Source organism: Saccoglossus kowalevskii, chromosome 15 (assembly GCF_978046115.1).
Source record: "Saccoglossus kowalevskii chromosome 15, keSacKowa6.1, whole genome shotgun sequence".
In the NCBI taxonomy this organism is placed as follows: Eukaryota; Metazoa; Hemichordata; class Enteropneusta; family Harrimaniidae; genus Saccoglossus; species Saccoglossus kowalevskii.
Genome location: NC_140655.1, coordinates 11485366 through 11502954, shown reverse-complemented (window position 1 = coordinate 11502954; position 17589 = coordinate 11485366). Strand labels below are relative to the sequence as shown.

General features: G+C 39.8%; 1 protein-coding gene across 1 annotated transcript; it reads left to right on the top strand.

The window, feature by feature from the left end:
• The first annotated feature begins 341 nt into the window (after nt 1-341).
• On the top strand, nt 342-16099 carry LOC100370521 (thrombospondin type-1 domain-containing protein 7A-like). Its single transcript, XM_085508423.1, has 26 exons — nt 342-365; nt 2250-2274; nt 5081-5539; nt 5855-6174; nt 6360-6551; nt 6920-7105; nt 7309-7497; nt 7809-7997; nt 8256-8423; nt 8691-8870; nt 9338-9514; nt 9658-9834; nt 10086-10268; nt 10702-10884; nt 11297-11479; nt 11631-11807; nt 11924-12097; nt 12209-12394; nt 12843-13019; nt 13249-13425; nt 13550-13732; nt 13896-14072; nt 14366-14542; nt 14869-15054; nt 15560-15736; nt 15893-16099. The coding sequence occupies exons 1-26, from the start codon at nt 342-344 to the stop codon at nt 16097-16099; spliced, it is 4833 nt and encodes a 1610-aa protein (XP_085364549.1).
• Nucleotides 16100-17589: the final 1490 nt, after the last annotated feature.

The window sequence follows — 17589 nt, the reverse complement described above, 5'->3', positions numbered from 1 at the left end:
TTGCTTAATTTCTTGACTGATGCAGAAATCTTTTACAAAGAATCCAAATTGCATTCAGCCATGTATGATTGGGAATAGAAATTTCTTCAGTCTATTGCGTGTCTATTTATTACGTATTGGGACCTTCCATAAGAGTACAAACATGACGAATAGCTAAGCCACTTTAAAATTACCTTCTATTCTTCACTCTTCAGCATAAACTTCTACAATGTATGACACGCATAATGCAAAGTCCATACCTTCAATCTCAATGCAAAATAGTTTTGGTGTATTTGAAGACTGGATTTATTTTTATGTGATTATATAAATCGGTTGAGTGGAAAGCCAGGAAAACATTAAACATGTCGAGAATCACTGAACCCAAGGTAAAGGCTGTATTATAAGTGTACCATACTAATTCAGTGAAAATTGATTAAATAAAATAAAAACATCAAACAGAATTAAACAGGAACATGGCAGACCCCGATTTGTCAACGTCGTCTAAACTCTTTCTAAGCATATTTTGGATTGGTTTCTCAAATTGCAGAACAAAAATTTGTGCTCAAAATGTAATCTTTATATTTAGCTTTGTGCAAAAGACAGTATATCGATCATTTTCCGTTCACTCCGAGATCCCGCGTTATGCGTGAAATCGAACATAGCGTCGCAGTAGCGATGGTTTGATGATAGTCAATTTTTACAAAGTAAGAGCATTCTAAGGTCATAGATCACCATTTGGAAATTGCACGATTAAAAAGTTTCAAGTCCTATTACAAGCATTCGATTTTCCCGACAAACGTTCTGTCACGCAGTACATGAGATCTCGGAGTTGAACGGGTAATCACATATATGCTGATTATTAAAGCGTGGTGGTCGTCGCGCAGCGCGTGTTCGAATTTAATGTAAATAAACAATGTATTTTACACGCGTTGTAAACGTCGCTATGAGTCCCATATCGAACAGGACGCGGCACGACGACTTCTGCCCTTTAAACTGCCCTTTCGTCAGGTTCAACACTTGCAGAATTACTCATAATACTTTTTCTGGTTAATTCATAGTTTCTCTCAGAAAATCGATGCGGTGAAGTGATTTTATTTTCATTTGTTTTTAACATAAAAAAGTGGATCTGCGCATGCGTGAACAGGATATTGCGTCACCAACGGCAGGCACATTCCAATTTGTTAGCTACGAGAATATATCAATATTTTTCAATCGACAGTTCGTCTATTTCCTTCACCATGTTAGCAAATATATGTGGATAAATCATGTGGGTGCAGTGATTATAATACTTTGGCAGTTTTCCCTTGCACAACAGTTTTGTGAAATGTGCCAACCATTATCGACGTGATAGGCTGACCCACAGCCTCCTGGAGTCAGGTGAAAACGGTGACGCTTGTAGCTAAGACAGAAAATGTTGTCAATTGCGTAATAGCACAATGTATGATTGAGTTACGCAATTATATTATTGTAATTGACTGCCAGTATATGAGAGTTGTGAACGTGCTTTTATTAGTGTATTGGCGTGATCCATTTAGTCCATTGGCACCGGGGATTATCAGTTCCCAGGGACTTTAAACAATTGTGAGTCAGTCGTGTCAATCTGTAAATCCTGATTGCATTTCACACGTCGGGGGGTGGTGTCGTCGCGGGTAATTTCTGTACGGTATTGGTGATATGTGCGGCGGTGCCGAATCGCATGCATAATGATTTCAAAGTGGCTGTTGACTCTGTCAGTTCGCTTATATAAGTGGTTCATCGTATTGATCAGATCCCGTTACGTCAGCAGACGTTCCATTTCGACACTAACGCGTAAACATATATAACAAAATGTATAAATAACTCAAGTCGTGGGCCAGAGTTCCAGATTTAGCATTCCGACGTGTACTGTACTACTATTAGTACGTCATGTGGTGAAATTTCATTACGTAACTAGGTATAGGAAAATTAACAATAAGGCGTCCAAGCGAATGTACCAGTTTTGACCGTCCTGTCTTTTTCTTTCTTTTTTTTGGCAAATTTTAGTTGTCCTGGTTTCATGGCTCACGGTTTTACGAACATATTGGTCTGCCTCATATAGGGGGGGGGGTTCTCTGAAAAAGATATGGTACGCAAGCTGAAGTAAAAAGTAAAAAAAAAAAAAACGCGTGAAAGGAGTATTATTTGACGCGTGTGCCGTGTTTAGGGTCGAATATTTTAAAATGTATAAATAAGTGTGAAAAGACAATCTCATGAATTCATATTACCTCAACTTGGAAACAGTATGATTTTAGTATGTATATAGGGTATCTATTTTAAGTTTCTGTACTTGAAAAGCGGTATAATTTCACAAAAATAAGTACGTGTTTAGAGGCTTTTTTGAAAAAGCTATACTTCAGCATGGGTACAAGGCCTGACTTGGAGTAACACCCCTGCTGGGGTCTGGCTGATATTTGACAGCGAGAATCCATTGTGTACTTTTTTACTGGAAATTCTTAATTTACATCAGTAAAAATCTTGTAAAATATATATGTTGTCTGGACGAGTTGAAATTCGGAGCAACAGATGATTTAGTGTACCGAAGTGCACGGTTACTAACTTGTTTAGTAACCATGTGAAGTGTGAGCGCCGCTAAATCACTATTACTATCGCCATGTGTATTCGCTGTGTATTCATCCCACATAGAACCCCTAACAATTCGAATCAAACCCAACACGCCCATAACACGCATGGTTCGGTGTTCCGTTAACAAAAATGTGGAACTCAGAATAAGGCTGAGAGAATTATTAGAAATTGTGATCTATAATGAACAGGATAACTATTCCTTGTTTTTTCGACGCGGGGACGTATTCCACGAAACCGTCCATAGTACGTTCACACCTCCGTTCATAGTACCATCGCAACCATACAACGTGAGAACAGGTGGAGAAAAAGTAATGGTTTTAAGATACGTGGGAATCGCAGTTGAAACAAAACTCGTTAATTTGCATACGAATGAAGAAGAGACTTGATTAGTTCTGAAACGGATAACAAGTGTCAGATCAACGGACTGACTCTGAACTGCGGGTTGCTCATTTCATCCCCTGGTCATTAAAGTCGTCCAGTGTTCATTTCACGATTTGTTGAAATTGCTGGTCACTATTCCAGTAGGTAAGATCACTTACTATTTTACCCTGTGATGTAATTCGAAACTTCGTCGATATTATTTTACATGTGTCTGTTAGAATATGAGACATAAACGTATTTCAAATGATTGCAACTTCTCTCGAGATCAAAAATATCAGTAACTTCATTAACCAGTTTCAACGTTTCGGATTATACATTTATGTGTGCCATAATTGAGAAAATTCCGAATGAAAAAACAAATTTGAAACCAAATTGAGCCAACTTTTCGCCAAATAGTTTTCAACAATTACATAGTGTGTTAAATTCCAAAAATAGGATGTACCTGCTACAATGACAGTACATACATATGTATTATCAGAGGTACATTACTTGGGGTTTGTAACTACGGTGACATGATACCAAGATCCCGTCACAATCTCGCTCTCGCATAAGCGTTCCAACTCAGAAAAATGCGAATGCGCATGCCCGAGGTAACTCGGATACTGGGATGTCCAGGTGGATCAAAATAGCTGCCCACGATATGACGGATTACGAGAACTATATTTTCTGTACATTTTCGATGTATTACATTTTTCACTATGATAGTGACAATAAAAGTTTTATTTTTTCATTACAAACCTTGAACATTGATATGTGTCATGTCAGAAGGTCGTAGTCTCAGTCTCGCTATCTACGAGAAGGGACTTGAATGGGATCTTGACATGATGTCACCATACAGTACTATGCGAGTTGCAAACCCCAAGTAATGTATCTCTGGTATTATACTGTTGATAAAGCTCACAAAAGTCTCTCAAATTTGTTTCGTACGAGTAACGTTTTATGCAATTGTGCGTAATATTTACGCAGCAATAAGGCGGATAGTCGCATGTGAAGTGTCGTACCTGAATTCAATAATGTTATTTGTATATAAATGACTGAAATTGAGCGATTCCGGAATGATCGCAGATCGGTCGACAATTGTTTGACTATTATGCCCCATCTAAACCACATTGTCCGTGCATATTTGTTCTTTTGACCGAAAATCCACAATATAAGCGTCCATCCACTACAGGGACGCGATTAATTCGATGATTGAACATAACTTCCATTGTACAGAAACGTTGACGCCGTCATAAACTTCTTTTTTATTTCCCTTTCCCGCGATATATTCTCTATTGTCTCTGAGTTCTCGCATCCTACTTGCGAGAAAACTACCTTCTGACACATCTGTGTTTATTTCAATGGCCTTTTGTTTTATAGAAATCTCAGTCGTCACTTCTGCATTACATGAAAGTGTAATTAACACCGCATTTCCCCCGCTTTAGATTTCAATTTGAATACGTTGTTTTGGTCTGAACTGGCTGTTTTGCTTGACGTGCGCGTAAAATTAAACCTTTTCCTATATTTTAGAAGCATTTTTATATACAGTATACAAGTTCACCTTTTCTCCGAGATTTCCGTAGTTCAGAGTTTACTATCCCCTTTCTCATGTATTCTACAATTATTTTGTATATTTTGCACGAGATGGAATAACTTCTTATTGGTAAGAGATAGTTCACAAATCAAAGTGCGCTTACCCGCTGAAACACCACATAGTTCTGCACGTTGTCATAAAGCTGGCACCACGTGTGAAACCTTTATCTACTTGCGTATTACACATGTATGCATGTATAATTGTATAACAGAGTAAAGCATTTGTTTTTTCTGTGCTATAGTCTTCTTGCTGACTGTTATTGGGCGCATTATTATACAAATATTTGTAGACATTGTATAGGTTATGCATGTACATTTCTCAATGGGTCAATGGCAACAAGAAACGAAACTGTTTTGTTTGTGTTTATCGTATCAAATGCACGACACAGTTAAACAAAGTAAATAAAGAATTTTCTTTTGCATATAAAAGCCCACAACATCTAATAATTTCTTTTTATAATTCATTTTTGATAGGTTCCGGTGTGACGTCAGCCGAGCAAGATGCGGCTACATTTGTTTATAACGTTTGTCCTATTTCTGAACAAAGTACACGGTTTGACGGACTTTGAACTTCATCAGTTCCGATCAAATGCAACTGTAGAATCCAACACCAACGAGACTGGCAACATCACCATAACAACAGAAACTGTCAGCTCTCAAAATTATTACGTCATCGTTAGTAACGGAATCCCCGACCACCAAACTGGGGTTTTCCCACAGCAGCCAAACTTTCCTGACGCTCTTCAACCCCAGACATACGAAATGCGAATTCCACAATATCCGCAGGTCGCTGTTTTACCTGGCTGTCTCCCAGATGGTCCCGTTGCTATGGCAATTAATGGCGTGCCCATGTACAGTCCATTTGATAGCAATGGGCGGGAGGCAGTAACTGGGCAGTGGCGACAAGAGGTCGACTTGTGTAAGGGCCGTGTCGATTTCCAGGGAAGGTATTTTTATCGTACCTACCCAGAATGCATCCCTGGGCTAAATGAGAGTGAAATAATTGGTAAGTAGTAAAAGTGTTCAGATAATTAACATAAAATTGATGCAACATTTGCGATAGAGGGCAGTGTTTATAATCAATATGATGCTTCCCTGGATGCTTCAGTCTACCGACCAAGTTTTGATTTTGGTTTGATAATTTTTCACTCGTTTTTGTAATAAGATTTTCATTCTACCATTTCATTTTGTCGTAGGACTAATTAAGAAGAAAAACTTGTTCTCATTGTGTAAATTTTGTTAATTATTATTATCTCCATATTTTCCGATAATTCAGTAGGAGTTTTTTTAATTAAGTGGATAAATACTTTTCTATTTGCAGGCGTGGCCCTTGACGGGTTTGCCATCTACGGTAATATTGACGAGATGGGAAATGTCTTGACATCTGTCGACCTCGATGAGTGTCACGGTCGAATAAACAGCGAGGGGGTATACCAGTATCACGTGACCGATGACTACCCCTATATTATGGGATGCCTGAAAGGCACTCCTCTCTCTTCAAGCGATATGGATAGTTCAAGCAATTGTTATCTCGCCTTGAACGTGGAGATGGCTAACTTCACATCAGTGTGGCCACAGTTTTCATCCACGCAGGTTGGAATTTCTACACAATTTGAATGGTCTACCGGTGTATATGGCCAGGTATGTCTAATATTTGATTTTATGAAATGTTTATATACAAAGTTGAACATTTTAAGGTTTCTGGAAAGAACAGTTCATTTCCTCATTCATGCGTGGTTTTGATTTTTTAGTTTTTCTGATTGTTAATTTTAGGTAACGGTTTACGCACAATTGTTTATAATATGTTATGTATGAATTTGTTCCAGTGTTCTGTGACATGTGGCACAGGTACAAGGTCACGTGACGTGAGGTGCACAAACTTGGTAACTGGCAACGAAATGGAAGCCAACTATTGCGGTATTTGGAAATTTCCAGATTCCGTTGAAATCTGTGTTTTATCCAATGCGTGCCCCACAACTTTAAACACATACACGTACAGTGTTGGGGCATGGAGTTTGGTAATTATTTTTGTTTTATCCACATAGTCCATTGTGTACTAGTTCATTGATCGGTGACCATTGCGGGCGCTATAATATCAGTGAGTGCAATAGCGCCACCGCGGCTCATTTGACTATCGAATAATCGTAACGGGAGATGACGCTAACACTATGAGCACTTTCGCTTTTATCGTAACACTGTGCTGTGCACTGGACGACCTAACTTGTAATTGAATATTAAACACGCGTGTATCAATTTGATCAATCGATATTCTGTAATTAACCGTGCTTGACAATTGTCTAAAACGTCAACATAGGTCTATGTTTGGTCGTTGAAATCAGAAGTGACTTATCATTGCTGATTTGCTGTGTATGTCATTTGTTTTTAGTGTACTGCGACTTGTGGCAATGCCATGAGATACCGATCAGTGACTTGCCTCGATACCAACAACGTAGCAGTGAGCTACGATTCGTGTACCTCTGCTGGTCTCGTCACACCAACCACATCAGAGCCCTGTGTTCTATCAGAATGTCCAACATCCACTTATTCCTACTTTTCAACCAGCTTTGGACAGGTAAGTGAACGTAACAGATCTATGTGACGAGGCGCAAGGTGAGGGAGGGGGGTCTTAAATTGACATATACCGGTGTAACAAATACACGTTTAGTTGAATGTAGTCCGAGTATTACTACTCCTTGTAACTTGTATATTCTTTAATCTTTTTAACTTTTGTACGGTCGAAAGTTCTAACAGTTTGACCTCTCTTTCCTTGTGCAGTGTTCGGTATCTTGTGGTACCGGTGTTCGAACCCGTCTCGTGCTGTGCTACGACTCGTCTACTCGAACACAAGTCGATGTCTCGAACTGCGTGAATAGTGGACTCGGCGAGAGGGCTGTGACAGAAGTCTGCGTTCTGCAGGATTGCGTCACAGTCGCCTATAGTTACGTCACTGGGTCTTGGAGTACTGTAAGTCAATATCCCCAATTTTCTCATCCGTTATAAACTGAAGGATTTATCCTCCCTTGCGATAATGGCTATATGAATACACCAAACTATTTTGTGCAAATGTAATTGGTCGATGGATAACATGACGGAATTTTAATTTGTATACGCAATCAGAAATTATGTTATTCTTTACCTGGCGTCACGAATGAGGCACATATTGTTTTTTTATTAAAATATTTAATAAATAACATCATATAGAGCAGCATCATTCAATTTCACACCAGTCTTTCCAAAACCCCGGAAATTATAAGATACCAATAATTATTTTTCAGTGTCTTGCTACTTGTGGAACTACCGTGACAAGATCGAGAACCGTGCAGTGTACTAGTGCGACTGGTAACTCTGTCGACGACAGTCTGTGTCAAAACTCAAGTGTAGTGAAACCCGAAACTATTCAGTCATGTGGACTGTCGGCTTGTCCATCCGTGGCGTATACGTATAATGTCAATCAATGGGGATCGGTGAGTACGGTTTCCATGGTAAAATAAATGCTCGTGTGCCTGTTATCATACACATATAAAACTGCTTATATCTTCCACCATGACAAAGCAGGAGTATTTTTGCATCCTAGTTTCGCTACTTCTGGGAAAGTGGTCTATAAATTGCGCGATCATTCTCGCACGGAACCGACTGATGGCGCTATAACTCGAAACTGGTCTATTATAGCTACACACACCTAATGGTGTAAATTAATCAGTGTAACATGTTCGTTATTTCAGTGCTCTGCAAGTTGCGGTTCATCAATTAGATCCAGGTCAGTGACATGTACATCTTCATCCGGTTTCATCGTAGATAACAGTCTATGTGCCGGTATTGAACTGCCGGCTTCAGTCGAAACGTGTAACGTACCTGAGTGTTTGCAGTACTCTGTGGGTGCATGGGGTGACGTAAGTAAATTGATTATTATATCATTATATATATAATTTAGATAGAACGGACAGACCTGTAATGTGTCGTGTGATAGTCTGTCTGAGTAAGTTATCAAACCGCAATTTTGTTCATCCTCGTTCGTTGTAAATCTTCATGCTAATTTAGACATTGATTCAATCACAACATGGTTTGAATATTCGTTTATTGAGATAGTTATATCATGAAGTTATTAATTCCACAACGTGAAAAACTTGAATCACACCGAATTATCTCACGTCTTGCAGTGCTCGGTTACCTGTGGAAGTTCCTACCGAACGAGGACGGTTTCGTGTATCTCTACCTCGGGGGTAACCGTGAACCTTAACCAATGTGCGTCACTGGGAATTACTATGCCAGTCGGTTTGGAAGTGTGCAGTGTTCCATCCTGCGTTATTTATGTGTACACAACGGGTATCTGGGAACAGGTGAATAAAATCATGTGAAACTGTACAGTTAAACCACTTTAAATACGGCGCTGTGCTTCGGGCGATTTTAGGTCTTCATTCACACAGATATATGGGACATTTTTGGCTTTAATCTCCACATACTCGTATAGATATCGCATATTTATACATAAATTACTCATTTAGTTGTTGTGGTTTGTTTTCAGTGTTCGGCAACATGTGGAACATCCATCAGAATACGATCTGTGACTTGCGTTGAGTCGGCTAGCCAGGACGTGGTTAACGATGCATTCTGCGCTTCTAGGAGCCTGACCAAACCAAACACACAAGAAACGTGTAGCGTGTGCAAAGCTATTTTTTCGACACAACTTCCTGGGGAACGGTAACTATTTTTGTACTCGTGCAATGTTAGTATATCTCGGGCAAATAAACGCAATTTGTGAAATACATAAGAACTAACTATGCTTTATAAAATCTATCATATCCAGTGTACAGCAACATGTGGTACCTCCTACCGATTTCGCACGGTCACCTGCGTCGCGTCCACCAACGGTTTCACTGTTGCAGATGACTTGTGTCTAGGGAATGGTCTTCAGAAACCTACAACGACGGAAGAATGCTTCACACCGCCTTGTGTTGAGTATATCGTGGGAGAATGGACAGACGTAAGTCATTGCCATTAGCGTTTACTCTCTAACACGTGTGATAACTACTCTAAGACAGTAACTTTCATTTCAATCGTATTCTGTTAATACAATACTGCTCGGATGTTGATTTTTTTCATTCCATGTTGTATAATCCCTTACAGTGTTCCACAACCTGTGGCACAGCATTCCGTACGAGGACACTAACATGTGTGACTGTCGGGACGACCATTGCGTTAGCACAGTCACAGTGCCAGTCAGCTGGTCTCGAGTACCCTTCCACTGTTGAATCTTGTTCATTGCCCGCCTGTTATTCTTATTACACTGGGGCGTGGGGAGAGGTAAGTAGAATTGGCGACCTACCTGTAAAATGGTATTGAACCGTAACGTATATAATACACTTCTCAAAGGCTAACGCTGATAGGTCGAAAAATAGAATGTTGGGTTAGAATCGGTAACGATCTTGTAAGCAACTTCGCATCGACTAAAAAAACGTGGGAAACTTTTTCCGGGTACATTTTCGTAAAATGGCGGCACATGTTCACTTCAGCGTTAAAATTGTTACTTTACGATTACTTGATCCGTTTTTCAGTGTTCTGCCACATGTGGTTCTGCAATCCGAACAAGAAGTGTGTATTGTGCTGCAAGTGGAAGCACTAGCCAAGTTGACACGAACAACTGTATTGGCGCCGGACTTGAAGTTCCCACAGCAACTGACATTTGTGTCGTACCTGCATGTCAAGTGTATGCCTTTACTGTCGGCGAATGGAGTTCCGTAAGTAGAAATCGTTTACACGTGTGCAACTGCACACCATCTTTCGACGCCGACATCACAATATCAAAACATTACTTAAATTAACTCGTGAGGTGAACTACAACCCCATTAGTTTTTATGCTGATATATTCAAACCAGAAAGTTTGAATTAAAGAAAGGTGTACATTCTACACGCGTGAACTGAATCTGATTGGTTCAGCTCACACACGTGAATCGTTGAACAGTATCCAATCAATATCGTCATTACACATTGCGGTCGATGGTTGTCGTTTGCTAGACTTAACTGTCATTTGAATTTATAATTATTTACTTGAAAACAAAACATAAGGGTTTGTTTTATCAAAAACAAATAATGCAAATGCTAACATTTTAGTAAATATTTTCTTTGATAACCTGGATGTAATTATTTATTCGTATTCTCTCCTTTCTGTAGTGTTCTTCTACTTGCGGAAGCTCTTATCGCACAAGAAGTGTGACGTGTGTCGATCAATCCAGTGATGTCACTGTGTCAGATTCATTGTGTTCCACCCTCGGCGTGTCCAAACCATCGACGCAAGAAGATTGCGCTGTCCAACAATGCACCACGTTCATCTTTACTGTGGGCGACTGGGGAGAGGTACAGTAATTTCACACACTTCGTACATCGTTTTACTATATGTGTTATGTATTCGTAATCATATACTGCGGTAATTCTGGAAAAACAGTTTCTAAAGAAAATTTTTCATTTTTTCCAGTGTTCCGCATCATGTGATCAAGCATACAGGATCCGATCAGTGAGCTGCATCGTGGTCGGTACTAATACAACTGTTTATCGTCGGAGTGTACAAACGCCGGTCTACAGCAGCCGACCTTTTTCGAAATGTGCGATGTCCCTGCATGTTCTTGTATCTACTACGTCGGCGTATGGAGCGAGGTATGTATCATAAAGTTTCAAAATTGTGTATTGTAAGAAATGTGGAAGCAAACACAAGATTGCACACAAACGTGAATGAATTAAATTCTGAGACTCGTATTTTTTTCCGTTTCAGTGTTCTGCTACATGTGGTTCTTCGTTCCGAAGCAGAGATGTGTATTGTACACACTCGGGTACTACCGAGAACGTTGCCGACAGCGTCTGTCAAAATATTGGTCAAACTCTCCCATCGAGCATCGAGGAGTGCGTTGTCCCACAATGCCTCAGTTACGCGTTTACATCTACTGACTGGAGCGAGGTAAGTTTCGTCTTAAGGCAGTTTGAAAACTAAAAAAAAAGTGTGTGAATAAACCAATGCACGAAATGTTCACCGTATATGCCATTTATATCAGATGGGCAAGGTTCCTTTGCGAAAATAACCGGGTCTATATACGTGTCTTTTTTTTCAGTGTTCTGCCTCTTGTGGTGAATCAGTTCGCGCGAGGATTGTCACATGTGTGGAACAGAGTAGTGGCGCTGTTGTATCAGATGACGTGTGTACCGGGCAAGGACAGACAAAGCCATCAACTCAGGAAGATTGTTCTGTTCCACAGTGTGTAGAATTCACGACCGGAATATGGGGACAGGTACACTAATGTACAATTTTATATAACTACTCGACGTCACCGTCACGAGTTTGATATTATATTTTATTTATTATTTGATTTAAAATTGACACTTTTTTTAATTTTACTGTTTGCAGTGTTCCACAACGTGCGGCTCGTCGTATCGCGTAAGAGATGTCACGTGTGTAGGTGAAGACAACACTGAGGTCGCTCTCGATCTCTGTTTGACCGCCGGGTTAACTACGCCCTCTACAGTGGAGACATGTTCTGTGGGCGATTGTGTTACGTTTTATACCGGTCCTTGGGGCGACGTAAGTAACATTTGTTTTTAAGAGTGATCAGCATTTTTTTTCGGAGTGGACGAATGGTGGTGTCTGAAAGTTGTGAACATAATTCTATGTGACGTATACTTCTCGTTACAGTGCTCGGTTACTTGTGGTTCGGCATACCGATTGAGGGACGTCTACTGCAATGCTGTTGGTTCCAATGGTCATATGACTGACAATGAGTGCATTAACGCCGGTCTTAGCAAACCATCTGTGATAGAAATATGCCCTGACAACCCACCATGTCTCAGCTACACTTACTTAACTACTGAATGGAGCACAGTAAGTCGATTTTTTTTTCTGCTGAAACCGCATCAAATCAGTCGATTCACGGGTCACGCCCTCTATAGATGAAAATATTCCGTGACGTAATAATGGTGTATATTGATGAATGGCGTTCTAAGCTTCGATTACTTAGTCTGTTGCTCAAATAACAAAATAACATAGCGAAACTGCATTCTTTTCAATATTACAGTATATACACGATGTGTTATCTATCGACACCATGAACCAATTCTGATTTTGTTCTCGTAAATATTTATCAAAATCAGAATTCAAATTGAAACGAGGGGTTACTGTTGACAGATAGAATAATAAGACATTTTCATCCGCAATTAACTCTTATAAATATTTATAAAAGTCAAGGGAATGGGTTTATGGTGTCTATAGTATTAGCCCTTTAAACACTTTTTCTGTAATTCTTCAACGTATAAATGCAATTTTATTGCAGTGCTCGGCAACGTGTGGAAGATCACTTCGTACAAGAACAGTTACTTGTGTAGTACAGAACAGCAGTGTCTCTGTGTCAGACTCGTTCTGCACTGGTATTGGTCTCGTTCAACCGCCATCTCAGGAGGAGTGTACAGTACAGGAATGTTTTGCTTACCAAATTGGTAACTGGGGTGATGTAAGTACAAAGCTTTGTCCATTTCAAAATTTCCCGCCAAAATTATGATACAATGTTTTGCACATTTGTGTGTTTTCAATTTTGTCAAAATTACTAACAATCGAATTCGTTGTCCAGTATTTTCATGATCCGCGCATAGCATTTATTTTTCAAACTTTATATTTGTTGATCTACGATCTCTTGAATCATATTTCTTGCACACATAACTATTTTTCTCCTCTCTTAACAGTGTACAGCGACGTGTGGAATATCGTACCGCACACGAACAGTTGAATGCATCGTTGAGGGAACCGACACACAACTTGCCAAGGCGATCTGCGTAAACTACGGGCTGCAACCCCCTAGCACCGTGGAGATGTGCACCGTTCCTCAATGTTACGCGTATTTCACCGGCACATGGGGAGAGGTATGTAATATTTTAATAAACAAAATATTTTTTGATACGAAAAAAAAATACACAAACACATGCAGGCGTACATATTTACATAATGATTATATATTATTGATATCACAGTTTCTTTATCTTCCAGTGTTCAGCTACATGTGGTTCTGCCATTAGAACGAGAGATGTCTATTGTACTTCTGATAGGACGTCAAACGATGTGGATAATAGCAACTGCGTCGAAATAGGGTTAAACGTTCCATCAAGTGTTGAGGATTGCAATCTACAATCGTGTGATGTCTATGCCTTTGTAACTACTGGCTGGAGCGAGGTTGTGTCCTATGACAGCTATGATTAATTGTTATAGAAATCGAACTGTTCACCGCAAATATTATTTAAAATGGCAGTGAAGAATCACCTTTTCAACCTAATTTGCCTAACTATTTGTTTAAATATTGCTTGCTAAATTGACTTAAAATTCGATCGTCTTCCAGTGTTCTGCTACATGTGGTACAGCTATTCGTGTACGAAGTGTAACCTGCGTTGAACAAGGCAGTGGCAGCACTGTGGCGGACATCTTCTGTACAGAGCAAGGTTTATCCGCTCCACAGTTACAAGAAAACTGTACAGTGCAAGATTGTGTTCAATACCTAATCGGAAGTTGGGGAGAGGTACTTATGAACAATTACTATACCTCGTGTTCAAGATCGTCACGTGGATTGAGCGTCTTCTTTATACGCCAATGTTTATGTTTATTTATTCGATATAATAAAACTCACTGTCGGCCAATATTCAGTTATAATGACCCTCAGAGGAATTATTGGCTTCGCCTTTCTTATAATTATAATAAATTATAATTTAATATTGTTCTTTACTTCTGAACTATTTATTGGTTTCTGGTCATCATAGAACACGTTTGACATTTATTCAATCCTCATCTATGCATTTTCGTTATATCTTGCAGTGTTCAGCTTCCTGTGGCTTTTCTTACCGTATTCGTTCTGTTACATGCGTCATCGAGGGAACTAGTAACTTGGTTAACGCCAATCTGTGTTCCAACCCTGACGAGTCATCACCTGTTACTGTTGAGATATGCAACGTACCCACGTGTTACATCTTCTATATTGGTGAATGGGGACAGGTATGTACGGTTGTTGATAAGTTTGAGTTATTCAGCAAACTGCTTGGAGTTTTTCTAGCCACTTGCTGTTTCTTTCTCGATCAGGATTTCGGTTGAGAATAGTAAAACCTAGCCGACGTGTGTCGTTATGTAGTTAACTCAATTCCTTTATTGAAGTGATAAGATATGCAAATAAAGTCCGAACATAGTTGAAAAATGTGACATTTACCAGACTTTAAACAAAAGACAAACACAGTATAAGTATGACGAATTCTAATTGCAGTATGCACAACTCTTATTGTTCTTGCAATTATTGAATAATCGACTAATAATTTGTTTTTTAACAGTGTTCAGCCACGTGTGGATCTGCCATTAAAACAAGAACAGTTTACTGTATATCTAGCGACTCTCTGAGTAACCAAGTTGACGACAGTTATTGTACGGGTACTGGTCTATCGCTTCCTATAAACACCGACACCTGTGATGTACCAGTATGCTCTGTATACGCATTCATCACCGCTCAATGGAGTGCAGTAAGTACATAGTACAGCCTTGAAACGGCATACACTGTAGCCTCGTTATAACGAACTCTTTGGGAGACATACAATTAGTTTGTTATAGTGAAATGTTCACTATATTGAAGCACATACAAAATGTAATACATTGGGTTTGTTGTAAGCGGGAGACATGTTATGTGTTCATTATATCAGAAAATTCATTATAAAGGTGTTCATTATATTGAGGTTACAGTACCTTGTTATACTATCACTTCTTGGTTACATGCTCGAGTTCCATATACTGGTAAATTTCTTCTCGCTAATTGCACTGTAATGCTGTGTTATGTTTAACATTACATGTTAAAGCGGGAGGGTTACCTGCGCACGTGACAATAACAACACACGCTAAAAACGCAAAGGCTCATGGGTAGACGCTTGTTTGTAAACACACTATGGCAGTCTGACGCATGCGCAGGTGACGACTTCCCTGTTTTAAGTTTGAGTTTATTTTTGTTGAAATGTATATTTTGTTTTGTTTCAGTGTTCCGCTACCTGTGGTTCATCTGCACGTGTTAGAGACGTCACATGTGTGAAACAAGGCAGCGGTACTACCGTGGACGACACACTCTGCACGGAACTAGGTTTATCCACACCAAAGGCGTACGAAGACTGCACTGTACCGCAATGTGTACAGTTTCTCATCGGTACCTGGGGAGAGGTAATATGCTTCGATTTTGTTTTCAATTACATAATGAATAGAAATGAATGTTATAAATATAAACTGTCCAGACGTAGCAAAACCACTAATAAGCAAACATTTCGACCACAAGTAGCTTAGTTCGAAAGCTAACCTCCCGTGTGTTTACCATTCCAGTGTTCTGCGTCCTGTGGCCAATCCTATCGCGTACGATTTGTCACGTGCGTCATTGGGGGAACTGACACAGAAGTGTCTGCAACACTGTGTGCAAATGCTGGTTTAGTCACTCCTACCACCGTGGAGATCTGCAGTGTGTCAGAATGCGTTACATACTACGTCGGTACCTGGAGCGGGGTAAGTTGTGTCTGCCGTCGTCGACAATAATTTTACGATTAAATCACACAATTGTTTGCAAATGACATGTGTCCTCTACTGACATTTAAACGCTTGAACTTTAATCTTTTCCATTCTCTCACAGTGTTCTGCCACGTGTGGACCAGCATCTCGTGCTCGAGAAGTTTACTGCGCATCGTTCGGAACCAATGACGAAGTCGACGATAACAATTGTGTGAACGCCGCCCTCATTCGCCCAGCAACGACGGAAGCGTGCAGTGTCCCTGCCTGCGTGGTGTATGCATTTGTGACTGGCCAATGGGGAGAGGTGCGTGGATGGACAATGATTATTTATAATTATCTATTTCAAGAAATTAACTGTATTCATATGTGAACACATTGTGTAACAATAATTTACTTAGATTGTATACATGTATTCAATTAGCCTGTTACTCTGTGCAATGCCCGGTATATAACCTTACTTATGCCTAGATGCGCTGCTAGTAACATCTCATTATTATACATCTGTCACCGTAGCGCCATAAGTTACAGCGTGCCGTAAATTTGTGGTATATTACGGGGTATTTTCATCTTACTATATTAGGAAATGCGAATTCTAAATATAGAACGATTACGCTCATAAGCGTCCTCTAATAATGAAAGCAAACATGGCTGCCCTCAGGGCTTGAGCATCGACCTCCGCTGCACGTACAGGGATAATAGGACACAACAGGCAATTAGTCAAATATTCAATCAGTCATATTTAGGTAATGGCAATGACTGTTTCTAATGCAGATTTTAGATTAATTAATACTCACTCCGTATTTACAGGATGCTGAATATTTTTTTAATAATGAAATCCCACAATGTTCAAATTATTTACAGTGTTCCGCAACGTGTGGTCAGTCCTACCATATACGATCAGTTACGTGTGTCATCGAAGGAACCGACACAGAAGTATCTGCTACACTTTGTGTTGACGCAGATTTATACATCCCTTCCACCGTGGAGCTCTGTGACGTACAACACTGCGTTACTTACTACGTTGGTGTCTGGGGCGAGGTATGAAACACAACTTTCCAAGTTTCGTTGCGATTTGTTGATGTCGCACCCTGTTTTCTTTGTTTTCTATGTAGTTCTTAATTTCATCGATTAACTTTACACGTTATTCTGTCTTTCGCAGTGCTCTGCCACATGTGGAACAGCGGCTCGTACCAGGGATGTTTACTGCACAACTCTTGGAACTGACAACCAAGTTGATGATAACAATTGCGTAAATGCCGCCCTCAATCGTCCGCAAAGTATCGAAGAGTGCAGCCTTCCCGTTTGTGTGGGGTATTCATTTGTGATTGGTCAATGGGGAGAGGTGAGTTGACACATTTCATTATAATACCGTGCGCTGCTTATTGAAAAGCTGCATTCTCATCGGTCGATTGGTACCACGTGAGATAATAGTTCAATGCATTTCTCACGTTAGCATGGCTCCTTGAAACAACAAACCCTCCGTTATTTGTCCAGGAAATAAAATGTTCATTTTTATC

Bases quoted from the DNA above. Each gene is read 5' to 3' on its own strand.
- LOC100370521 (XM_085508423.1), top strand. From the start codon at position 342: ATGTCGAGAATCACTGAACCCAAG. The intron at 6,552-6,919 runs GTAATTATTTTT...ATTTGTTTTTAG, and splicing joins GTGTTGGGGCATGGAGTTTG to TGTACTGCGACTTGTGGCAA. The intron at 13,020-13,248 runs GTAAGTACAAAG...CTCTCTTAACAG, and splicing joins AAATTGGTAACTGGGGTGAT to TGTACAGCGACGTGTGGAAT.